General features: G+C 38.8%; 1 protein-coding gene across 2 annotated transcripts in view; it reads right to left on the bottom strand.

Annotated features, from left to right (window-relative positions):
• LOC144635799 (RNA-binding protein 25-like) overlaps positions 1-26,548 on the bottom strand; it is a 54,758-nt gene that overhangs the window by 4,857 nt on the left and 23,353 nt on the right. For both annotated transcript variants that reach the window (XM_078494900.1, XM_078494899.1), the window contains exons 3-16: positions 21,255-21,347; positions 20,887-20,982; positions 20,680-20,737; positions 20,511-20,602; positions 19,569-19,640; positions 9,339-9,422; positions 8,530-8,608; positions 7,882-7,916; positions 7,227-7,310; positions 4,236-4,634; positions 3,024-3,113; positions 2,863-2,936; positions 964-1,105; positions 287-370 (exon numbers count right to left, since the gene is read on the bottom strand). In XM_078494900.1, coding sequence (XP_078351026.1) covers positions 287-370; positions 964-1,105; positions 2,863-2,936; positions 3,024-3,113; positions 4,236-4,634; positions 7,227-7,310; positions 7,882-7,916; positions 8,530-8,608; positions 9,339-9,422; positions 19,569-19,640; positions 20,511-20,602; positions 20,680-20,737; positions 20,887-20,982; positions 21,255-21,347 — 1,482 coding nt within the window. The remainder of the gene's footprint in view (positions 1-286; positions 371-963; positions 1,106-2,862; positions 2,937-3,023; positions 3,114-4,235; positions 4,635-7,226; positions 7,311-7,881; positions 7,917-8,529; positions 8,609-9,338; positions 9,423-19,568; positions 19,641-20,510; positions 20,603-20,679; positions 20,738-20,886; positions 20,983-21,254; positions 21,348-26,548) is intronic.

Raw genomic sequence — 26,548 nt, 5'->3', positions numbered from 1 at the left:
TTTATTCTTATCACCAATTGTTAGGAGAAATTAGATAAATAACATAATAAATAATTAAAATTGTTATTCACGCTAGAAGTTTCGGTACAATTTTACCGACGTTTCGGCAATACTGCCTTCATCGGGTTTTTGCTCCCCCTGATGAAGGCAGTATTGTCGAAACGTCGGTAAAACTTCTAGCGTCGAAAACAATTTTAATTAGGTTATTTCACATCGTACAAGACGCTACGCAGTTGCTGCCAATTTTAGGAGAAATTAGATGCGGATCAGAAAAGAAGAAACTTACGTGGGGTTGTGGTACTACTGCTGGTTTGAAGGTTGGTTGTAACACAGGTTTAGCTTCTTCCTCTTCCTCACTGTCTTTACCATCCTGAAAATCATCACAACAGTCAAGGAACAAGTACTTTTACGTCACACGAGATGTTGCTAGGTAACAAGACGTGTGCTAGTGACGACAACATGACGTGTATGCTCGCGAGTATTTTGGGTTCTTGTAACTTCGTCCCCAGGACCTCTCAGGCGTTGAGATCCAAGATGGCGGCCAGCACAGCGGCCTGACCGCCATCTTGGATTTCTAACGGCAGAAAAAAAAAAAAAAAAAAAAAAAAAAAAAAACAACAACAAAATTCTCACATAAATCTACTACCTTCAAGATAACAATAGAACAAACAACAGGAACAATGCTCATAGCCGGCTGGCCCCCAAAACAATAGCAACTGCCACAATAGAGGACTAGGTAGAATCAACCTTGTTCCCAGGGTGTCTCTCCCCCCCCCCCTCTCGCTATGGGGGGACTAAAAGCCTGGAAAAGAAGTTGCATTAGAATAACAAGCTTACGAGAACTGATTCACTGCTGCAGGGCTTTGGAGAAAACAGCCTATGACAAACGTTTGAATAATCAGCGAAAACCATCAGGATCAAACTGAATTTGTCCGTTCTGTAACAGACTGAGCCAATGCCAACCTGTTCATCCATTTCTTCAGACTGAGTATCAACGATTTGTTTTCTTATTTCTTCAATTTCCTCCATTTCTCGTTGCCGGTCTCGTTCGTCAGATTCCACCTCCATTTCCCGTTCCCGCCGCCGTCTCTGTAATGCGCTTCCCCTTGAAGACAAGAAAAACTTTTAGTTATTGTATTAAAGGAACTGTGTCACGGATTTTTACAGACTTTTGAACAGCCAAGATTTATGTTTGTGTCGTAAAACTGAACCTAAAAATAATGTATTAACAATTGCTATAATTATTAGAGCGCTGAAACTGTTTACAAGCTTGAAAATATTAAAGGACCGCAGCCAGGATAAAACATGTTATAAAATTTTAAAAATACGAGCTTTCGGCTGTTTGAACTAGAGCCTTCGACGGGTAAAATGTAAAAAGGTAAAAAATTCAGAGTGTGAAGTTGAGAAATAAAAATGCTAATAACTAAGAATATTTGTTAAATGTTGTTAAATTGTGCCATCGCTGTCGATGTTTATAGAAAGCCCACGCACACAGACAGATATCTAGATTATAATTCTCACCATGATAATAAACACAAGGCCAGCACGGCGGCAACTGTTTTACACAGAGCCCTTAATTTATCCAACTCTTCCGAAGGAAAACAACGAGAACTTAACCGAGTTCATTCAGCACTTGAATCTAATGGTTACCCATCGAAGTTCATTAAAAACATCCAGTCTAACAAAACCCGACCCTCGACAGTGTTGTCCCCGGAGGAACTTGTTGGAACTTTTTTCAAGATGGTTGAGGCGCCCGAATCACACAAGTCATTCGCCTCTCTACCATACATTAAAGGTGTAACAGAACCTCTGACCCGTGTTCTCAAAAAGCACGATATCACAGTAGTAAACAAACCACTGACCACCCTCCAACAACAGTTCCCGGCCCCAAAATTTCGACCTTCTTTGGAATCGCAGACAAACGTTGTCTATAAAATTCCTTGTGCTGAGTGTTCATGGTGTTACATTGCTGAGACGAGCAGAGCCTTCAACACCAGGAAAAAAGAACACCTGAGAAATGTTAAAACCGCGGCAAAAGGTTCAAGAATTGCCAATCACGTCTGGTCCAATAATCACGCGATTGACTTTGAAAATGCATCTGTCATTGACAAAGGCAGCTTTAGAACAAGAAAAACTTTGGAAGCGTGGCATTCCAAACTAACTCCCAATGCGGATAACAATTCCTGTCCTCTACCTGGACAGTACAACATTCAACAACATTTAACAAATATTCTTAGTTATTAGCATTTTTATTTCTCAACTTCACACTCTGAATTTTTTACCTTTTTACATTTTACCCGTCGAAGGCTGTAGTTCAAACAGCAGAAAGCTCGTATTTTTAAAGTTTTTAAGCCAGAGATCGTTCTCAAATTTTATAACATGTTTACAAGCTGTTTGGCTGCAGATGGCTGGTCTTGCATCATCTTTTTCCAACCAGAATAAAGCAACTCATTAAAATGTAGTTCATAATTTCTGAACGGATTTTCCGTAAAATTACTGTTCCACTTGCGTTCCAAACAAAATTTCCAGGATTTTTGGTTAAATGGTAAACCACCCCCGTATGGTTACTAATTTAAGTTTTAAGTAGATCATCAATTGGCCCTTGCCACTAATGGTCACATGGTACGTAGCTTTCCCTCCGGTAAGGTGTTATTTGTAGTGAGTGAGTACCATGTAACAATTAGCTGCAAAGAGCTCATTGTATTATAAAATTAGTTCTGCATAGTAAGCTCCGGTTGCAATGGCTACGGTACCTACACTGTAGTCGTTATTTTCTAATTACAATATCGTTTTGAATCGCTAGACCGCAAGAAGTGAATTTCTTGGAAAGCAACCACCATAAGTTAAGTCATCATCACTTACTTGTAGTATTTAGGATCGTCTTTGTCGTCTTCGTAGTCTTCAAGAAATGTTAATAAATGCTTCCTCTCGCGTGCCTAAGTCGAAGAAATAAACAGAAGTTCAGACGGAATCCATCAGGAAATCTACGTTGTTTGTAAGATTGACAAAAAATGTCATCAGACCTGTTCGTCTTTCTTCTCTCCTTCCTTCTCCATTTCTCGCTCGTATTCCCGGCCTCTCTTTCGCTCTCTTTGTTCCCAATTTTTTAAACGCTAAAACAGAACGGAAAGGAAAAACGATGAATTAGTTTACACCAGCTAGCTATTTTAGCTTCTACGCTTATTTAGGCAGGCAGTTCTCTTACTTACATGTAGCTTATTTGATTTTTAGTAACTTTAGCAAGGGTTCTAATAAGAGAACATTTTGATATACGCACTACTATAAAAATAAGCAAAATGAGTCTACGACGTTTTGAAGTCATCTTGACTCCATTATCAAGTAGAAAGATAGGAGTCATGTTTCGAGTTAAAGTATACATACTCTGTCGCCATTATTTGTATTTAAACTTAAACCTCGACCGTTGTATTTCTTTCTATTTGATAACGAAGTCAAGATGACTTCGAAACGTCCTAGTCTTATTTCGCTTATTTTTATAGTTAACTGTTTAGCAAGGGCGCAAGTGCAAAAAGAGATCATCTTTGCTGTTGATGTTGTTGCCTTCTTCATGTAAGCACACTATCCTCGTCTAATAAACGCACAGCTTATAAGTTTATAGTTAACTGTTAAGCAAGGGCACAAGTGCAAAAAGAGATCATCTTTGTTGTTGATGTTGTTGCCTTCTTCATGTAAGCACACTATCCTCGTCTAATAAACGCACAGCTTATAAGTTTATAGTTAACTGTTAAGCAAGGGCACAAGTGCAAAAAGAGATCATCTTTGCTGTTGATGTTGTTGCCTTCTTCATGTAAGCGCACTATCCTCGTCTAATAAACGCACCGCTTATAAGTTTATAGTTAACTGTTAAGCAAGGGCACAAGTGCAAAAAGAGATCATCTTTGTTGTTGATGTTGTTGCCTTCTTCATGTAAGCGCACTATCCTCGTCTAATAAACGCACCGCTTATAAGTTTATAGTTAACTGTTAAGCAAGGGCACAAGTGCAAAAAGAGATCATCTTTGCTGTTGATGTTGTTGCCTTCTTCATGTAAGCGCACTATCCTCGTCTAATAAACGCACCGCTTATAAGTTTATAGTTAACTGTTAAGCAAGGGCACAAGTGCAAAAAGAGATCATCTTTGCTGTTGATTTTGTTGCCTTCTTCATGTAAGCGCACTATCCTCGTCTAATAAACGCACCGCTTATAAGGTTAACACAGACTCCTAAAAACTTTTCTAACCTCTTGGTAAGACGCATCCTTCTCCCTCTGTCTTCTTTCTCGCCGTCTTCTGTCCACCTCCTCCTCTTCGTCATAATCACGGTCTTTCTCTCGGTCACGTTCAGGTTCTCGATCTTTTTCACGTGCTTTCTCGCGATCACGATCTCTATCACGATCACGGTCACGGTCACGATCGTCCCGATCACGGTCTCGGTCACGATCGTCTCGATCACGGTCTTTATCTCGGCGCTCCCGATCTTCACGTTCACGTTTTCTTTCTCTTTCCCTTTCTCGTTCCCTCTCCTTTTCTCGGTCTCTGTCAGTTCTGTCTCTGTCTCTATCTCTTTCTCGATCTTTCTCTCTTTCCCTCTCCTTTTCCTTTCTTTCAGACTTCTCTTCTTCCTTTTTCTTGTCCTCTTTCTGAAAAACACAAAGAAAAAAGACGAGAAAAGATGAGAATTGACATTATAAATTAAAGCTCTGTTAACACAACATGGGATTTCTGCAGTTTCCCACAGAATGGCTGTTAGAACTCCTGTTCTCTCCAAATGGCTCTGAAACAAAATATACTGCCATGTCAATTAGCATGTTAGGCAGTGGAAATTAAATTTTAAACCTCAAAAGGACAATTTCTTTATCCCAGTTTACTTCTTCTTGATCATGCAGAACATGAATCTGTTCAAAAGAAAAGAGCAACAACTGTTTTCACACAACACATTCAGACACGAGGCATTGTACCCACCTTCTTTCTGAAAGCCTGATACCTGCTCCATTCATACTTGAAATGCTTTCTTGAGTGTAGATTATCAAGTTCTGTGTTTCTTTGATTAGTTTTAGCCCCACCCCCTTACATTACCCCCACCCCATTCCCCCAACTTTACTTAAATAACTTATGAGCTTCTCTCACTAAAGACATTCCTCCAGTTCCCTTCCGCATAATCTTAAATTAATGAGTAATGAACCCTATCAGGGCTTTGATTGTTGAATACATAAGATTTAAACAGTCAAAACAGCTCAGGCACTTCTGCCAAGCGTGTCACATATGAAAATAGTAAATGGCCCAGCTCACCACAAGTCTTTAGTAGCTTAGTGGTTAGAGCGCCCAACCCGTACATGGGAAGCCATGGGTTTGATTCCCATCGGGGACTCAGATTTTTTCTTTGTCCCATGCAAGTGACATAAATGACCACTTCATCTTCATCACCGAGCTTAAAGGGACTATGTCACGGAGATTTCGCAAATTTTTGGTCTAAACTGTTCTGAAATTAGTGGAAGGCAACTTTACCCATAAAAAACAATATCTTTGAACATCTAAAGGATTATATAACCTTAATTTGCGGATAGAAATCAAGCTACGGCTAAAAATATCGATTTTTTGAAGACGCGCTGAAACAATTTGAAAACGTTTGCCTAACGTTTTCAAATTGCAATCCGTTTCCATCCGCGCCATCCGCAGCCAATAATGCTAGTTAACAATTTCAGTGCTCTAATATAGCAATTTTTAATAAAAACAGACTATTATTTCTAGGTTTCATGCGACACAAATATAAATTTTGGCTGTTCAAAAATCTGGTAAAATCCGTGACATTGTCCCTTTAAAATTAACCATCTTTATGATTTATTTATTTTTATTTACTCTTTGATAAATTTTAAGGACAGCTTGTTTTTAAACTTTCAAGTCATATTGCATCCGAATTCTTAAAAATATGAAGATACCAGATAGGTGAAAACAAGATGCACAATTTCAGTCATAATTGCATCTCATCATTCACATTGGGGAATGGGTGGGAATTTTCATTGGAATTTGCTGGAAAGCTGTTTTGTTAAGCCCATCTCACACTAGCCGATTTTTTAATGTAGAACTGGTGATTTTTTGAGTGACTGCAACAACGCCTTTGTAGTTGGTTATGAACAATCCCAAAATATTTTCTTGGTCATCTACACACTAGCCGACAATGCCCGACAAGAAATTAATTTTTTAGATCTAGCACTGCTAGGTATTGCCTGACGATGCCCGACCTTGTTGTAGACTTGCCTGAATTCACTGCACACTAGTAAAATTTTTTGATGGCTGAAGAAATATCAGCTAGGAAGGATTTAGGAAAAAAACTGAAGAATGTTTTAATTTTTTATGCGGAAAAATTTTTTTTCAATGTTGACTTAGTATGAACTTAAAAAACAGATTTAGAAGGCAACTGCAAGCCTACTTATTAAATGCTAAAAAAAACACTTAAGTAAATGAATAGACAAAAAGCTGTAAGAAGAGTTACCGCAGAGTTTCCACTCTCAAACTTCACGGCAATTTCTTTAAATTTACTGCAACTTCCATCATCCCAAGAGGTTAAATTTATTGTTCCAGTAAACCACACTGGTTCTCTTATAAATTGAGTAATATTGTTCTGGAGCAATTATCCCATGGCCAATGGCCAATCAAAATGTGCGCTCCATTTTAGCTATTTTATAACAAAGATTTTACAGACTTACTTACCACCACAAATCCTAGAAGCAGAAAATGCAGAAGAGGAAATCTCCCAATCTCACCAACTCATCAATTAACTGTTTTATGTGTCAATTGAATAATAACGCTGATTAAACCTTTGTATACTGCACATCACAAAAGGTTTACTTTCCATCTACACCAAATTCAGGGCGTTGAGACTACAATTTGACATTGAAAATACAACCTTGTTTCAAGAGGTGATAGTGACATGAAAACAGATCTATCACTCTGCCCAGTAATTCAAATTGTCCTATAATTGTGTGTCGTTTTATGATTGAAGAGCAAAATAAAGCATTTCAACTTGTTTTGAGTTGGTATGTTTCATTATTTGTTCTCATTGTCCCCATCATTTACAGTAGTCCCACAGTTTCATTTACATGTACTACAACAACAAGCCTTACAGTACTCATCCCACAACAATGCATGCACACCAACTGAAGAGAAAATCAAACCAAATGTGTACTGTATATCACAAGAGTACTATAAGCAAGTGCAAACAGAAGTGAGCTCACCCTGTATGTGTCTCGAAAGCTTCGGATCTCCCGGGATACTAAGCTCTTTTTTTCTGTATCCATGTCCATACCTTCCAAGTTTTGCTGAGGAAAAAGAGCAACATATGAACAACGTGCATCTAGTGAGAAGGTGGAACCTCATTTTTCACCAGTACTGTACAAAACAATAAAGTGATTCAGAAATATATTAAAGCATTCATATTTGAACTGCAGACTAAGACTGGCTAAGAAAAAATAAAGAGTCTAAAAGTGTTATTAACAGAGCAAAATACTGTACTTCACTAGGGCTAGCAAAAGAGCACTGGACTCCAAATTGAGTAGTCCGGGTTCAAGCCCTGACTTGGTTCATTACCGGTATGTTGTGTTCTTGGGCAAGACACTTTACTCTCATAGTGTCCCTCTCCACCCAGGTGCATTAATGGGTGCCAGTGAATTTAATGCTGGGGGTAACCCTGCAATGGACTAGCATCCCATCCAGGGGGAGTAGAAATACTCCTAGTTGCTTCTTGCTACTGAAACTGGGATAAGCTCTGGCCTGATGGGCCACTTAGCTCGAATACAGGCTTTACTTTTTTTACATGTACACCAGTAAGTGACAGTGTCTCACCAATCTACATGTACAAGAACCCTTTGCTTAACAGTAAACATAACATACCTCTGAACCACTGTGAGTAGCTCGATAATATTCACCTGACAAAGAAAACAAAAAATTACACAGCATGTTGCAACTATTTTGTACAACATATTACATGCATTAAAAATTAAAAACATTCCTTAAAGGGCAACTCGCAGTGTTGGCAGTTCATGCCGGGCTGGGACCCACAATCTCCCAGTGCTTGGGGGAACTGGTTGCGGTATACCAGCAACCAGACCACAGACCAGCACATTCACACAACAGAGTGGTGGTGAGGGGGATATACATGTATGGGTGGGAGGGACGAGGTGAAATGAACAGAAAAGCACATTCGATTTCACCTCGTGGTTAACAACGTCAGGGGTTGAACCTCCCACAGATCAAGCTAGGGCCCAGGCCTCAGCATGAGCGCTGCTCCCAGACGCCTTAAACCTGGCTAATAAAATTAGCCACCATTAAAGGCAAAAAAAAATCTTAGGAGTAATAATGCATAGTGGTTATATATTTTTTAATGAAAATCGTTTTTCAAGGAAGTTGATTTGCAAACGCCAAGAAACACTGTAAGCTGTTTTAAATAAGGATTGTGTGCACACTCCACATTTGACAATTTACAGTGTATGTTACATTTAAATGTAACAACAGCAACAAGTCAATAAGACACTAACATACCTTCTATTTTTCTGTTTAAAATATCAGAATGCTCGACAATGATTTGTTCAATAGCTTTCTTGACTCTTGTATCTTCCGACTGAAAAATAAAAATGTTATTAGCATGTGCAGTGTACACAGGGAACAGAGTGCAAATGCTTTACTTGAGCAAGCCTGAAAACAACAGCCTGTCACGTTACTGAAAGATTTTAATTTGCCTGTCTCCCAATGTTTCGCTGATAAAAGTTGTGTTAGTGGACGCGCGCGCTGTTGCGGTTTATGTTGGGCGCACGCTAGTTTAAAATTTAAAGTCACGTATGAACTCGCTCAAGTGGCATAATTAAATGTTTTTAATTCAGTTGTTTACAAACTCCGTGCTAACCAGTTTAAAGTTATTTGCTAACCCGTTATGAACAGATGTATGTTAATGATAAGCCGAAATCAGTACTACAGTATTTATGCCATACAGAGGCAACATTAAAAGTGAGTTGTATATAGTTTATCATTATTTTCATTAGTTTTTTACAAGTTGTATGCGTTCAACTTATGTTGTTAGCTAGTGCTAATGTAGTTTTATTTATTTTGTATTTTAGATTGAATTGTTATTATTAAATACAATTGTTGAACCTCCGTATGTCTTGTCCTTTGTTTGACGGAACACTCGAGTTGCGACTGATGCAACTCAAAAGTAAAAGATCAGGAGAATTTTGCGATGTGAAAAGTATTTCTCTTCCTCTCAAAGAAAAGTTCCAAAAAAAAATATCAGTGAAAGCTTATGCCAGAGAAACGAGACAAGTCTTCAAACAAAAAAAGTATGTTCTGGTACTTACTAATGTATCTTCGTCAAGATCACCATTATCTTCATCTTCGTCATCGTCAGCTTCTCCATCCTCTTTCTTTCTCTCTTCAGGGTTCTGCCAAACAATGAGTTGTTACTTTATTTCTTTTCAACTATTCTAATATCTCTGAGTTTGTTGATGTTTTTAATGCAAGAAAAACGATCTTGTTATTTCAGTGAAAATGATCTACCTGTACCTGTCTTAGAGTTAGCAACACTGATTTACAAAGACTTTTTTTCTCTGGGGGGGGGGGGGGGTGAGTAGTAGCAAATCGAAAAAAATGGTATCACACATGTGTGAATAAAAATGATATCCATGCATGTGTGATATCATTTTTGACCAATAAGGTTGCAGAGTTTGCCATGTTTCAATGCTCAATGAAGCAAAGTTTATCAATATTAAGTCAAAACATCTTTGGAACTTCCTCATAGTGAGGCGGATATGTGCAGAATTTACATCAAATTGTGCGCTTTAGGGTTAAAAGCGCCAAATTTGGTGATAATGCTGTCTTTGCCAAACCGATTAATCTGTGATATGGAGCCATCATGAAATTTGCTGCTGAAGCGTGTAAATAAGGGTCTTTTCCAAACGGCCGCCATTTTGACCGGAAGTAAAATTGAACATCAACGGAAGTACAAGTATTTTCATCTTAACTGCTTTAAGAGCTAATTTTTTTTAAAAAAATTATTGTTATCACTATAAATGTGTTCCATTTATTTAAATAATTCACCTAACATCTACAAAACTGAAAGTTTCAAGAGTTTTGTGATACCTTTTTGCTAGACCGGAAGTGTATGGTACGTTTATCGGAAATAGTTGAGGATATATTAAATATTACCAGTGTAAGAGTGAAAACAGTAATAACAGACTCGGGTTTATAATCTTTAGCCGATCTTCTGTTTAAAATTGTTTGAAGTACATTATCACGATCTGGTTTATACCCTTGTCATAAAACAGAAAACTTATCCAGTAAATGGATCTTCCTTCAGCAAAATTTGTTGTATTGTAATCTATGCGATTGGCTTTTAAAAATAAGGAAATTATCTATTGAAAAAATACTAAGAAGGCTGATTTCCGCGCTTTTTGAACAGATTAGCTAATTTAGCCGAGGCGGCCTGGGGCAAATTACCCAGAATACCAAAAGGCTTAGTCAGATGCACACTTGTTCCTCCATTTTGTTTTTCACCGGTTTAACAAACACGTGTTTGCCGAAGGATTAAGAAAAGAATCTAATCATTAGCTACTTACTAGACAGTTTCACTAGAAATGTAACAATGTGGAGTTAAGAGGCCTGCTGTTAATTGGAAATACGGATGCTATTGTCACTACAAGCACTGTAAGTATCGGCATTCCATTTTAATTCCAAAAGTTTTTAAAGTTTCGAAAACTTTTGAAAGTATTGCATTATTTACGCTTTGCTTGAATTAATTCTCAGTTCATTTACGTTTAACAACATCCAATCCATTTGTTTTAGCTGTACATTGTCAGTTGCTCTTTGTTTTGCATCTAATTTTAATGATAACGCTGTGTGATATAATCACGGTTTTCGACGCGATCTTGACGAGTAGGCAATTGCAGTGATTGTATGGGAATCCGACGGCAAATATCTTTTACAAAGATTGAATTCTGGACAACTTATGAATTGTAAAGTTAAGTTACTAGGCAAAAGTTTTAATTCGCCGAGTTTGAAGCGTTCAGTTACGTTTTTAATTTCCCATACATTTGTCTATAATTTTTCCCGCGAACAGCGTCAATCATGCGGAAAAAAATATAGAAAAATGTGTGGAAAAACTAAAAACGTAACTGAACGCTTTCTATCCCAGCTACATCCTTCAGACTCGGTGAATAAAAACTTTTGGCTAGTATCTTAACTTTACAATTCATAAGTTGTCCAGAATTCAATCTTTGTAAAAGATATTTGCCGTCGGATTCACATACAAACACTGTAATTTCTACCCGCTTTGCCTACTCGTCAAGATGGCGTCGAAAACCGTTATAAGGCCTATTATAAGTACATAATGTTCTGTTAATAGCATGTACTTTCTGTTGAATTCTTAGATGTTGAAGATGTATAAAAAATCGAGATAAATCTACTTTATACTAATGAAGAGAACATTTACGTCCTCTGAGTGAGGTGTAATAGCTTTTGGGTAGCAAACATAGTATTTTGGTGATAATGAAACTTGATTATAATGCTATTTATTCCTTTCCTGATATCGAAAACTTGAATTTTCAGTGAATCAATGCAAAAAAGTGTGACTGACGCGGAAAGTAAACAAAAAACAACGGAAGCCAAGACCAACTGGGCTCGATGTGCTATTTGCCAAAAAAACAAAGATGAGTCCTTACGGTGCCCTGCGGAGACCAAGCGTCAATCAGATGTTGGGGCAGGCTACAGAACGTTGGCTGGTAACATAATTAAGTTCAGTGATCTTGATTGTATGCCCGTTGAGATTGATCTCTCACGCCTAGATGAAGGTGACGGCTTAGAGAGTACTTTTATTAAATGCAAAGCTCGTTGGCACAAAAGTTGTTATGATAAATTCAATTGCTCTAAGCTTAAACGAGCAGAAAAAAGACGTGCACTTGAAGATGAGCAGCCAGTTGGCAGAAAGTTCACAAGAGCAAATTCTACGGCATCACTCGACAGCGCTGACACATGCTTTATATGCGATGATCAAACTTCAAGAAAGAACCCTCTGCATAATGCCTCGACTCTGGTCCTGGATGAACGTGTAAGGAAATGCGCATCTACACTACAGGACGAGAAATTGTTAGCTAAACTAAGCACAAAAGACCTTGTAGCACGTGATTCAAAATATCATGCCTCGTGCTTAGCACTTTTGTATAAGAAGGCGGCGACAGTCAGAGAAGGTGAACAAGAAAAAGATGAGGAGAATCTACGACGACCCGAAGGCATCGCGCTTGCAGAACTTGTGTCTTATATCGAAGAGTCGCGCGTGGCAAGTGATGTTGAGCTTCCAGTTTTTAAACTTGCTGAACTCGCCGACAAGTACACATCTCGTTTGGCGCAACTTGGTGACGACACGTCGGGGCGTATTCACACTACACGGCTAAAAAAGAACGTATTCTTAAGCATATTCCAGCACTTGAAGAATACAAGCAAGGGCGAGATGTATTTCTTGCTTTCAAAGCTGATCTTGCTAATGCGTTGCAGAAAGCTCACAAGGAAGATTGTGACGAGGAAGCGATGCTTCTTGCCAAGGCCGCAAGCATTGTGCGCAAAGATATGCTCGCAAAGAAGTATGCATTCGATGGTTTTTTTGGATCCAATTGCCAGTTAAATTCGGTACCAGCGTCGCTACTGTCACTTGTAAATATGATCCTTTATGGTCCAAACATTGAAATGCAAGTCAACCCTTCATCTGCTCAAGCCGGTTTGACCATTTCCCAGTTGTTACAATACAACAGCTATCACCGTCGTCGCGATGGAGAAATTAAGCGGGAGCGACGAAACAAATCTCGCGAAACCCCCATTTCTATATATGTGGGTTTGTCGATTCATGCCAAGTCCCGTAGCCGCGACCTCATAGAAACGATGCACACACTGGGTTTAAGTGTATCATATGACAGGGTGCTTGCAATTTCTACAGATCTGGGAAATGCAGTCTGTCGACAGTACCAGGAGGAAAAGGTTGTGTGCCCACCTAATCTTCATTCAGGTTTATTTACGACATCCGCCGTCGATAACATCGACCATAACCCCAGTTCTACGAGTGCGCGGGATTCTTTTCATGGAACGGGGATATCGATGTTCCAGCACAGTACTGCTGAAGTACCTGGCAACGAAAGAGCACGAGTGAATGTGTCACAAACTTCAGAGGCTAACACAAAATCTGTTGCGGAACTTCCCAAGTCTTATACCGAGGTTGCACCAGCTGTACTTCCCAACAAAACTCCCCCAGTTCCAGCAACAAGGAACCAACTGCAAGGAGAGGACAGAATTGTCAACAATGCCATGAAAGAGGAGTTGAACTGGCTGGAAAATGTCAATAGCATCACTGTGAATCAACCAAGTCTGGGGGAAAACAAAAACATTTCATGGGCAGCATATCACTCCACCACAGACCTCCATCAGAATACTACTTCTTCATCTGCAATATCTGCTTTGTTGCCTCTGTTCCCTGATCAAGCCAAGTCAGTTGCTATGATCCGCCATGCAATGGATGTCGTCAAGGCTTGTGTACACCATCTAAACCCCGGTCAAACCCCGGTTATCGCCATGGATCAGCCACTTTACGCTGTTGCTAAGCAGATACAGTGGAACTGGCCAGATCAATTTGGAGAGAAGAAGATTGTGGTCATGTTTGGGGGCCTTCATATTGAAATGGCCTTTTTGAAAGTTCTGGGTGGGTGGCTTGAAGATAGCGGATGGGTGGCCGCACTGGTCGACGCTAATGTTGCCTCACCTGGAACAGCAGAATCGTTCGTCAAAGCCACAAGCGTTACACGTTCTCGGCGAGCACATCAAGTTACAGCCAGCTGCCTGTTCGTGTTACTCAAGAATGCATATGAAAAGTACAAAGAGGGCTTAGATGACGGACATGACGCTCTTCCCTTCGATAACTGGTGTAGCCAGCAGGCATCAGCAGTACCACAGTTTCAGTTCTGGTACACAACCTTGCAGCTGCAGCTCTTATTCTTTGTCTTTCTAAGATCGATTCGTCAATCCAGCTTCACGCTTTACAGCAACGCCCTCCACAAAATGTTGCCTTGGTTCTTTGCCTTGAATCACACTAACTATGCACGTTGGCTGCCAGTTCATCTACGTGACCTATCCGAACTCCAGCAGATAGCCCCAGACGTATTCGCACAATTTGTTGACAGGGGATTATTCACAGTCCACAAGTCCCAGAGGAAGTTTTCGGCCATTGCAATTGACCAGGCGCATGAGCAGAATAATGCAATTGTTAAAGGTGATGGCGGTGCCGTTGGCCTGACTGAAAATCCTAGCGCTCTCCGTAGATGGATGATATCCGGTCCAGAAATGGCAAGATTGGTAAACGAGTTTGAAGCTAGCGTGACGTCAGTGACCCAGGCACAGGAAGGGAAACATCATGAAGCTCAAAGAAGCTATCAAGTATCATTCTTCAAAGATGTAAAATCTCTTGTCGCCACAATTGAAGATCTAGGCAACCCTTTCTTGGAAGAAAGTCAAGACTTGATAGTTTTGGACACCAAGGAAATTGCTGGATCAGAGGCTGTTACAAGTTTACGCCAAATAGAAGCAATTGGTAGAGAGCAGTTCAGTACCTTTGTAGCCGAACGTCTTGTTCATGGAAAGAAGTCGCTGTATGATCCTATTAAGAGAAACAAAGTCAGTTTGTTCAATTCACCCCCACCGAAAGCATCTTCTCGTGCAACTCAGCAGCTTTCGTCCGTGAAGAGTGACTGCTCACTTTTTGCGAGGCTGTACATATCTTGTCAGACAAGGGACGGTGACTTAGAGGAGTTTTTTAAGCACGAGAACCAGGGATGTCCACCATCCTTATCGCATCTCGGCAAATTGCGCATTCCCAAGAAGAAGTCCGACCTTACAGAATGCCTACAGGCTATTACTACGCCGCAAAGTGAAATGCCTCCTGCTATTGATGTCATTATCATCGACGGTGCTGCAGCGGTGAACATGATCAAGCCAGGAACAGAGAAAACCTTCTTAGGTTACGCTGAGCAGTCATTCTTGCCATATATAAAGGCACAGCTTCGCCATGTCAAACGTATAGATGTCGTGTGGGATGAGTATGTCGCAAACAGCTTAAAAGCGACCACCAGATCTGGCAGAGGAACCGGTGTACGAAGGCGAGTCTCAGCAAACAATCAGCTTCCACGTAAATGGAATGAATTTTTACGTGTAGATGAAAACAAGGTTGAACTTTTTAAGTTTTTGTCTGAGTGTATCGCATCCCTCCAAGTGGAAAAAGAAGTTATCTCAACCTACGGCAAGCAAATCCTGTCCACTTTGCCACGTACAGACAACTCAAGCCTGGCTCCCTGTACACAAGAAGAAGCCGACACAAGAATGTTGTTGCATGTTCAAGACGCAGTGAATCAAGGACATAAGAAGATCCTCTTACGCACGGTCGACACAGATGTCCTGGTACTGACAATTGCAGTTTTTCAGCAACTTAGAGAGAAAGAACAACTACAACTTTGGGTAGCATTTGGATCAGGAACTCACCTTCGTTTCATTGCCGCCCACGAAATATCCAGAAAGTTGGGACCACAGGTCTCCAAGGCACTTCCAGTGTTCCATGCCTTCATCGGTTGTGACACTGTGTCCTGTTTCGGAGGAAGAGGAAAGAAGACTGCCCTAGAGGCGTGGAAGTCTTACCCAGACGTCACAAGTGCATTTCTCGCACTAGCTCACTGCCCCACCGAGATAAGCGACAGATGTATTGAACATCTAGAGCGCTTTGTTGTGCTGCTGTACGACAGAACGAGTAGCAAGACAGCTGTCAATGATGCAAGAAAGCAGCTGTTCACTCAGAAAGGAAGAACGCTTGATGCCATCCCACCCACAAGAGCCGCTCTTGTTGAACATACAAAGCGTGCTGCATATCAGGCTGGTTACTGCTGGGGACAGGCGCTATTTCCCAGTCCAGTGCTACCGAGTCCACAAGAATGGGGATGGACTTTGGAGGAAGGCATTTGGAAGCCGTTCTGGACGACACTGACTGATGTGACGAAGTCATGCCGAGAACTTGTCCGATGCGGATGTAGGAAAGGATGCCGGGCGAGATGTTCCTGTGTAAAGGCATATTTACGTTGCACTGCTCTTTGTTCGTGTGCCGAAGAATGTGCTAACACATGAGATTTATTTTGATAAGCTTTTTTGATCTTATGGAAAGCTCTGTGTCCAATTAAGGAGTTAAAGTACTGACATTGTCAGGACATTGTATTGCACAAGTAAGGATAAAATGAAATATGTAAGTGTTATGCAGAGATATTTCTGAAGATATGACATGCTCTGATCCCTTGAAAATACTCAGAAAACCTTTGCATCTATGGTTCTGCCTGTAAAACTGAAACAAATGCAGAATAAATGAAATGTTATTACAAAAACGTTTGCTTTCTTTGCTTTGTGAAATTTCGACTGGAGTTCCAAAATAGCTTTAGACTCTTAAACATGCAATAAAATCCCCTTTTTCACATTTTGTGCTCCAACACAGATAAATAAACGTTTCTGAAGCTTTCTAGGCTGTTTATTTCTGTAAAGAAACGGGTTTCAAGGGTACAAAGTACTTTTAAATAGTACTTCCGGTTCTTCAACCGTTCACTTCCGGTTCAAAATGGCCGCCATTTTTTATATCAGCAATAAATCGCCATCCCATAATTTTTCGTGATGGCTCCATATCCATTTTTGATAAGCAGCTTGAGTTGTGCAATTGTGCCAAGTTTCATGCTTTTAACCAAAAGCTGCACAATTCATGCACATATCCGTCCCACTATCAGCAATTTTTGGTAATCTTCAGCAATCTTCAGAAATTTTTGGAAAAGTTTGGAAAATGTTCGGAAACATTCGTATGACTTTCAGACAACATTATTTTTTTTTAACATTTTAATCTGGAAAGATTTGGAAAATCATCGGAAATTTTCTGAAAACGTCAAAAACCTTGTTTCTAGTAGGTTTATATAATAAACAAAATAATACATGGTTGCTTGGAGATATGAAATTTATCTTCTTGTGTTTAAACTGATATCAATTTGAACACTCGAAGATAAATTTTCATGACAGCTTCAGGACAGACAAAGTGTATAATTCACGAACGCCACTTGAGTGGGGTTCGTTCATATTTACCGTAAAGATCCATGTATAAGCCGCACCTTTTTCCTCTATATTCAAGTCAAAAATCGGGGGTGCGGCTTATCTACGGAAACATCTCTGGTTGGAGTTCTCAAAAGCCTAATTAATATTCAAAAAAAAAATTCTCAAGACGTCATTGAATAAACATATAACAACCTGAAAACTTTGTTGTTGCTCACTGCCTTTTAGTTCCTCTGCAAAGATGTTTGCAGTGAAGCCTGCCGGTCACTTCGAATCATGTCTTAGCGGCACGTGCGAGAAAACACCAAGATAAACGCAAATACTCACAAGGCAAATGGCCGACTGCTTCGCTTTTTTATTGACCTTCACAGCAAATGCATCTGCTGGATTATCAAACTCTTATTCTGCATGAAGTTTTTATCCTGTTGCGGGTAGCAGTTTTCAAGAATCTTGAAAACGTGGTTTCTTCCGAAGAAAGTGCCGCCATATTTGTTTTTAATGCCGAGACTCCTCTCTACATTTCAAAGTTTGGCTACTAAGCATTCATCATTCGCGTACCATTCGCACAAATTACAAGTGTTTCAGGAGTGTTTAGAAGTGAAAATCTTGATTAAATGATATCAAGAGAGCATCCAAGTTTAGGATATCGTGAACTCAAACTAAACGGGAGGTATGACAAATAAAATTTCGCTTTCGTAAGACTTAATTTATATTAAACATTGCAACAACCGCCATGTCAGTGTTTCGAAACTGTGCTTGTTTGCCTTTGTTTGTTTACCATTAGAACTTCACTTGAACTTCAAACTTTATGGTCTGTATATATTTTTTCCAAAATTTGAGCTTCCAAATCAGGGGTGCGTCTTATCTATGGGTGCGTCTTATTTACGGAACTTTATGGTATGAGCCTAACAAGTGGCATATCTGTGAAAACTGGTTTTCGAAGCCGACTCGAAACTGACTCGATCGCTCAGAATTAATATAAGTCTAGAACTGAAGCTTTCTAGTTTCGAAAAAGTTGACTGATAGTTTGGAAGAATGAGGCAACAGCATTCTTCGAAATCACGTTGATTATAACGGCGAAGAATATAACGAAAGGTTTTGTTTGTTTCACAAGCCAACAGAGCTAGCGTGATTTCACAAGGTTTAAATTTCCGCTTCTACAAGCTTACAAAGATGTTTAAAACAGCAAAACCTCTATAGTTAATAAAACAATTTACGATTTAGATTGAATCGATGCGCCAATTTATAATAATATGCTTGCAATACTTTTGTGAGCGAAAGTTTTTGTTTGATCTAGCGAGTGGTCGAATCAACACGTGATTTTATTTTCCGCTGTTTCACTGACGTCGCAGCAAGAATTAAATCTCCCTTTCTACAAAGTTTACAAAGCCGTTTGTAACAGTGAAAAACTCTGTAGTCAAGGAAAGAAAATGATTTTAAATGATGCGCCGAGTATGCTTGCTACATTTTTGCGAGCTAGTGTTTTTGTTTGATATACTTGAATAAACATGTCCCGACAAGACTGATTTTATCTTTGATGTTTGAATTTAATTTGAGAAGTGTCGCGACAGGAAATAAAACACCGCTTCTACAAGGCTTTTGAAGGTGTTTACAACAGCAAAAAAAACTCTGTAGTCAAAGAAACAAGTCATGATATTTAAAAAATGACGCGCCGAGAATTCCTGCAAATTTTTTGTGAGCGAAAGTGATTGTCTGTTGATAATTTTAATTAAAACACGCTCCGAAATATGTGATTTCATATTTCGTTGTACGAAAAGCGCTAGCGTCACGACGGAAATGATAGCTCTGCTTTCACGATACAAAAAGTTAGTATAAGTGGTGAAAGGCTCTGCAGTTACGATGAGAAAATACTCGTTGGAATGTTTAATGTGTGATAGAATGTTTGTTAGGCAAGCGAAGGCAATTCTACTCAATAAATAAGCGCCATCACGAGCGTAATGTTCCTATCACCGGTTTTTGTCTCACAGCAAGAGTAGTACCTCTGTTTCTATACAATGTAAGAAGTGAAATCAAAACACGATATTACAAGAGTATAGAGATACTAATCTTTCATCAGGACACATGGAATATTATTGTGTTTTTATAAAGTTATCAAAATGATTCGCAACATTTATGAAACATGAGGTAGAGCGGCACAATCAATATCGACTTCTGTGAGTTAAAACAGGTTTAAAACTGGATGCTTGCTTGGCAAGTTCCGCATTTAGTTGCTTACAGTGTAGATACCAGGTAGAACAGGGTGTCCCTTGATAATTCTTTAGCTCCATTGCGCATGTGTATAACAATTACTGAATACCTAATGAATTACACTGTCACTCTGTCCATCCTGAAGTCCTAATGTCATATCTCCATGCAACCATTTATTATCCTCTATTTATTACCTTCTGTGTTGAGATTGTAATGTAGAAAGTTACCTTTTTCATTTCCTTTTTCTTTTCAGCTTTGTACTCATCAAGATAGGTCTTGGTTTTAGCATCCACTTTTACCTAGAAACAACAAAATTGTTTAACACCTAGGTTGTAAATCATAATTATTATAATTATATTGATCTATACTTGTAGGTGGAAAAGAAGTCTTACTAGTGTATCTCACCAATTGATGAGATACATGTTCAACAACAGTACTCATGTAACTCTTTTGAAGTAGTGTAAACGATCTAATTAACGCCACAAGAATCAATTCAATTTTAGGGGTCCTAGTGGGGGCATTAAATAGATGTGAGGCGTTTGTTAGAGAAGGGTTTTGTTTCACTTTAGCTCTAGCAACTTTAACAAAGCAAATAAGAAGCATAGTTTGCTCACAGACCAGTTGTTTGTGAGTAGGAGACTAAATCTAATCTACGTTAATGCAAAGCCTAGATATATCATTCATAATTCGATATTGATGTCTTTATCATCGTTGGTGTCAACAATGTTGCTAACCAAGAAAGCAAGCAAACTAAATTAATTGTGTGTCTGTGAGTGTGAACTATGGAACGTTTCCTTGATTTTTGAGGCAATTCTTTTGGGGGGGGGACGTCTATTAGGCATGGAGCGTTTATTAGAGGGGAGCACCTTAAACAAACTTTACACCACAAAGGGGCATTTATTAGATCATTCACAGTACATGTAAAATCAAGCACTGTAGTACAAAGAATATGGTGATACAAAACAATAATAATTTAAAAACTTCTTGATTATTTTCAATTTTGGGTTTGTTGTTGTTGTTTTCTCACCACCTATCAGCATGTTTACACTGTATGTACATTTGTAACAGCACTGTCTGGGGGTGTAAGATGTTGACCATTTTAGAGAGTTAATATCAGTTAAACAAACATCAGAAAATTTCAAGATAACAAACAATAATATTTTACTTACAACTAATGCCTTGTCTCCTAATGATTTATTGTGAAGTAATCTTATGGCTCGCAGACTTGCTTCAGGGTCTCCATAATCACAGAATCCAAACGCTACAATGTGAAAAGTACACCTTTCTTATACCATTGCCATTCACTCAAATTTAACACAAGCAACAATGCAGGCTTACCTTGTAATTTTCCCTTGGCTCCTTGCACGCGTTTCCAGTTTACTACAAGACCACATTTCTGCTCTCACAAAAACACAAGAACATGATTCTCTTAGGAGAGATTTCACCAAGACCAGTTTAACAATCATGTTTCATAATCTTACGACAAAAAAGTACATTTTTTGATACAATTACAGAAATTTAAAATGAGTAGAGAAATAAACATACCGTTAATATTTGTCTAATAAGTGCATCAGACGCTCTTTCAGTTATGTTACCTACAAACACTGTTGTTGTTGAGGATGAAGTTCCTTGATTTTGATTCTGAAACAGAAGAGAATCAGCAATCAAATTAAGCATTCTACACTGATTTCCCTTATTACCACATGTTCAGCAAAAGCCTTCATTAAACAGACACAAAAGGCACAGAATTGAATTTCCATACATGTCATAATATGTGTAACAGAAGTCAAATTTAAGATATGCTTTCTATGTATATGTTGTGGTTTAATTTTACTCTTGGTATGTATACACATGTATCTTAGTACATTTTAGTGTGTGTATTTCAAAATAGGGAAATTAGAACAAAACCAAACCTGATTATTGTTGTTGTGTTTATTGTCTGGTCTGTATTGAGGTCGCCCAGAAGGAATTGTTGGTGGAGTGGGAAGGAGAGGAAGGCCAGGTGGCTAGTGAAAAAAACCAGAATCATAACATTAGACCTTGCATAATGAAGCAGAGCACCACTCATAAGTAAGGGCCTGTTTACATGGAAGGCGGGTGCCCCGGCTAACCGAGTTACCCGGCTAACCGAGCTACCCTGGGCGAGCCAACTTTTCATACGTTTCTTAAGAAAACGTATTGAAGCCTTTACATGCTAGAAGGGTAACCCGCCTTGCCGGGGCACTCGGTCTACTTGCCCGGGGCACCCTTCTAGGCGGGATAGCTTTTTGCCATGTAAACGGTTATGGCCGAGCTATCCCGGCTTGCCGGGATAAGTTTTCGCGCGTGTTTTTAAACTAAATTTGAAGTTAATGGCATAAAATGTATAAATTCTGGACCCAAACAGTGCTATTTGATCAAAATTAGTTTTATCGGTCGGCTGGAAATATTTCTTTGAGCAAATTCGAAATTTTCGTGGGAATGATTATCATAATTCACGACACAACAAATTTAATTTCAATTTGGCGGCCAAATACTGTTGAATTTCGATTGAATTTCGCCAAAAATGAACGCAGTAAATTTCTGAGAACTTGTACATCAAATTAAAATAGGTTTGAAGACGAAAAGCCTTGATTATTCAGTAAAAAGTCATATTTTTCTTCAATCATTTGGAGCTACATTGTTTTCCCACGCCGTGACACGCTTCAATGACGCTGTCTCATCTCGGGTAGAAGGGTTGTGAATTCTGCATGTAAAGGCGGGCTAGGTTTTATCCCTTCTAGCCGGGTAACTCGGTTAGCCGGGGCACCCTCCCTCCATGTAAACAGGCCCTAAGTTACCAACTCTCATCTTGTTCATCTCGTGAGATGGTGGTAACTTACTTTAAAGTTCTACTGTATGTTACTGTTGAGTAATCAGCTTTCCAAGTACCGCATTTATTCACTTATAAGGTGCACTCGGTTAAAAGACGCACCCCAAACTTGGCAACTTTGTTATTCTCTTACAAACTGAAAATTCTCCAAAACACTCGGTTATAAGTCACACCATGAGTTGGAGAGTTGAAAAGATGCGGTGATCAATTTAAGGACGTTCGCGCTAATTGTTTATGCGCATCCCTACTGCGCACGTAATTGATGTCGCAACGCCATGCCACGCCATACATTGAGCGCGCGCGCTGAGTAAAATTTCTAAGAACATATAGGGTGAGTTGTGGTTCCGCTAGCTTGCAATTTGCTCTCTTAAATGGTCGGTGACCCCTACTTTTTTCTTAACAGATCACTTTTGTTAATTAATATCTACATTTTGCGAGAAAATGAAAAATATTTATTGAGTGGAAGTTTGATTTTTTTGTCACACTGACGGTTTAAATTCCACTTTTTAAGCTTTCCTTTTTGCCATACGACAGTTTCAAATGTGTTTTACCATGGTTAAGTTTTACAAAAAGATGGCAAAACTAGGAATTATTTAATCAACAGACACACTTCTACAAAATGTGACTGATATCGTTATCCTCCGTTAACTCATCTTCGATATTTTTAACTATAAACCCTGTAAACCATGCTGAATTACGTGCGCAATTTTTCCAAATCAGGGTAGTTTTCCACATGCTTTTTCTCTAAAACGAAGTCGGTGACCCCAACTTTTTTTTGCATATCTGACACAAGTAACTCATCATCTGACCGCAGCAAAAAAATTAAAGAAATCTATCAAGTAGAAAATTTTCACGCAAACGTCCTTACGGACAGTTCTTCTTACAGAATTTGAATGTTTGAATGTTGTTCATACTCCTTGGCACAATCTTCATGTAAAGAGGTAACATTTCCTGCTAAAGAAGACGTAAATCTACTTTCAAGAGCTAAACGTCTTTCAATTTTTCATGCTTCGAACTTAGCTGCTTAGTAACCTGGCAGATGTGTAGTTACCAGTGACCACTGAATTTGTAGATTGGTTACCAAGTTCTCAAGCATGCTTCGTATCGGAAATCGCGTCGTACTTTGTTTATCGAGTGGTTTGTAAAGATTCTCAAGCTTTTTTAGTGTTTTCCTTGTCTTCTAAAGTCATTTTCCACTTTCCACGCTTAGAAAGGTTTGTTCAAATGAGTATGCTTGATTTTCTTTGTCTATTTCAACAAAATGCTGGCATATACAGGTGTTACTAAAACTCGTTTATACGCGATAATAAACATTGCGTTGAAACTTGCTGTTTCTTATATCTTACTGTAAAAGTCAAAAACCAACATTAAGTGTTCTTATTTTTCTTGTTTTAACTGTAAGTTCCGGTAAAATGGCGGTCATAAGATTTTGTTGGGCGAAAATACTCGGCTATAAGACGCACCCCAATTTTGGCATAATCTTCCCACAGAAAAACAGATTTTTCAAGGAAAAACCGTGCGCCTTATAACCGAATAAATACGGTAACTTAATTACTGTAGTTGAATTTAAAAATCCCCAAAACAAAAAATAAGGTTATTGGTTTGAATGACTGACTGCAATTTTGGAATTGTTGGGGTTGAATGTGTAGATAAATACATTAGTTTTGGTCTTCAAAATGTTCAACACTCCCTCCATGGCCCAATCTGTGGTGAACATTGCATTAATAGACAAAAACACCCACCAAAGAGGTTAAAAAATACATTTGGTAGTGAATATTGTAACAGGTCAAGGAAAGCCCTAGCCCCAGTTGTTTCATAGATAACACTATCTATTGGATAAATCACTTTCCAGTGGATAGCGTACAGCACTACAGCATACAGCACTTTTTGTCAACTGGATAGCAGATTATCCAGTGAATAGAGTTATCCACCCTTTGAACAAATGGGCCCAGTCTGATGACATGGGTCTGATGGCATGGGTTTGTTTCTCTTGTAAATGTAGATACAAAAATTATGACTAAAGCAATTGCATGGAGGATAAAAAATGTTCTACCTGATATAATTCATCAAAATCAGACTGGATATGTAAAAGATCGTTTTATAGGCGAAACAATACGATCTATCTACGATATTATGGATTTCACTGCAAAGGAAAATATTCCTGGTTTAATGGTTTTTATCGATTTTCAGAAGGCTTTTGATAGTGTTGAATGGGAATTTCTCTTAAAATGTCTTGAAGAATTCAATTTCGGTCCAGACTTCATTCGCTGGGTTAGAGTTTTTTACAAAGACATAAAAAGCTGTATCATAAACAACGGATCAACTTCAAACTTCTTCCCACTTGAACGTGGCGTTCGACAGGGAGATCCTTTATCTCCATACCTTTTTGTAATTGCGGTAGAAACGCTGGCAATCGCCATTCGACAGAACCCTGATATCAAAGGTATTGTTATTGGACAAGAGGAAACAAAAGTCCTGCAATATGCCGATGATACAACTGCAACATTAGCCGATGTCGATTCTGCAAAATCACTCTTTAAACTGATGGAGCTTTTTCAAAATATTTCTGGCCTCAATATCAATTCCTCAAAAACGGAAGGTATGTGGATCGGTTCATTTAGAGGAAAAATGGAAGAACCATTCGGAATTAAGTGGCCTAAAACCCCGATCAAAGCTTTAGGAGTTTATTTCACATACGATCCGAAACTTCTAAAGGAGAAGAATTTTATTGAAAGGCTTGACAGCATCAAAAAGCTTATTAATATCTGGTCCTCGAGAGGCCTATCTCTTTATGGAAAAATAACAATAATCAAATCCTTCTTGATCTCGAAGTTTGTTTATGTTTGCTCGATATTACCAACACCAACAGAAGTAGTAAGTGAACTGAATCGATTGCTTTTCAAGTTTCTGTGGAAAGGTGTAGATAAAGTAACTCGTGTGTCTGTAATAAACGAATATGAGAGGGGCGGTTTAAAAATGATAGATGTTGATTGCATGATTAGATCTTTGAGGTTAGGATGGCTACAGAGAGTATTTAATGATTCAACTGCTACATGGAAGAGATATTTTCTTTATCTGTTAGAGCACGTTGGGGGAATCTTCTTTCTCAGTTGTAACTATGATGTGAAAGATTTCAATTTATCCTCTCAATTTTACTACGAACTTCTGCAATGGTGGTCAGAATTTCGCGATACCTTTGCTGAAGAAAAGGATTATCAAAACATTATTTGGAACAATAAAGACATAAAAATCGATAAAAAACCGGTTTATTTCGAAAATTATCGCGAGGCAGGAATCACGTACACGCATGATCTTCTGTTTGACCGGGATATTAACGTTGCCTTCACTCACTTCTCGAACAAGATAAATAAAACCAATTTTCTTCAGTGGGCAGGCCTCCGACACTCTATACCTTCACAGCTAAGGATTGCGAATGTACCATTATCAACCCTATCTCCCTCTTTTACATTTGAGAATAACATATTCGATATTAAACAAAAAAGATCAAAAGATTACTATTCTCTACTTGTTTCCAGAAAGGCTCAACCTCCCAATATCACCTTCAAATTGCAGAGGGATTTTGATTTCACAATCGACCAAATCAATCAAATCTTCTTATTACCACATTCTGTTGCGCTTGAATCTTATGTTAAAGCTTTCCAATATAAAGTTATAAACTCTATTTTTTATACGAATACTAAATTACTTAAAATTGGTTACAGAAGCGATGATTTGTGTACGTTTTGTAAAACTGAGTCAGAAACCTCAAATCATTTACACACATGTACAATAGGAGTTATGGCGCAAACCGTGACAACTCGCTCGGCTCGCCCAGGCTCGCCTCGCTCCTTGTCACAATTTGCGTCCATAACTCCTATTGTACATGTGTGTGCGGATCGCAAGCCGCTTTTTTATCCCTCTTGCGCCACGAGTTACAAAAAAGGCTTTCGGCGGCACCTCTAACGGCCAGCAGCAACATAGTGCGCTAGATTTATTTTCCAATTGAACAAATATTTTTCTTTGGCATATACAACAGATGGCTGCCGCAAGATATTCGTCAGAAGTTTTGCAAGCTATGATGGAGGAAAACATCCGTGAATTTCAAAGAAACCCCCAAAGAAATTTAACTTTTTTACTGGCCCAAACAGATTTCAACGAATGGCTCCGTGTATGGAAAATGTCAATTCCCGAAAATGACCAAAACAACAAAGATCTGTACAAATTTGCAAGAAAAAACAAAAAAAAGTTTTCCGATTTGTTAGAAAGCGAAATTGAAGACTTAAAAAGCATAAAAGCCAGCTTTGGGCTTGAAGTAAAGTTTTCAAAAGAAACAAACGGTGTTACTCAGCACATGAG

This window comes from Oculina patagonica, chromosome 13, assembly GCF_052425735.1.
Source record: "Oculina patagonica isolate OP01 chromosome 13, crgOcupat, whole genome shotgun sequence".
NCBI lineage: Eukaryota > Metazoa > Cnidaria > Anthozoa > Scleractinia > Oculinidae > Oculina > Oculina patagonica.
The sequence above is the reverse complement of the archived record's forward strand: the minus strand, read 5'-3'. Positions and strand labels throughout refer to the sequence as shown.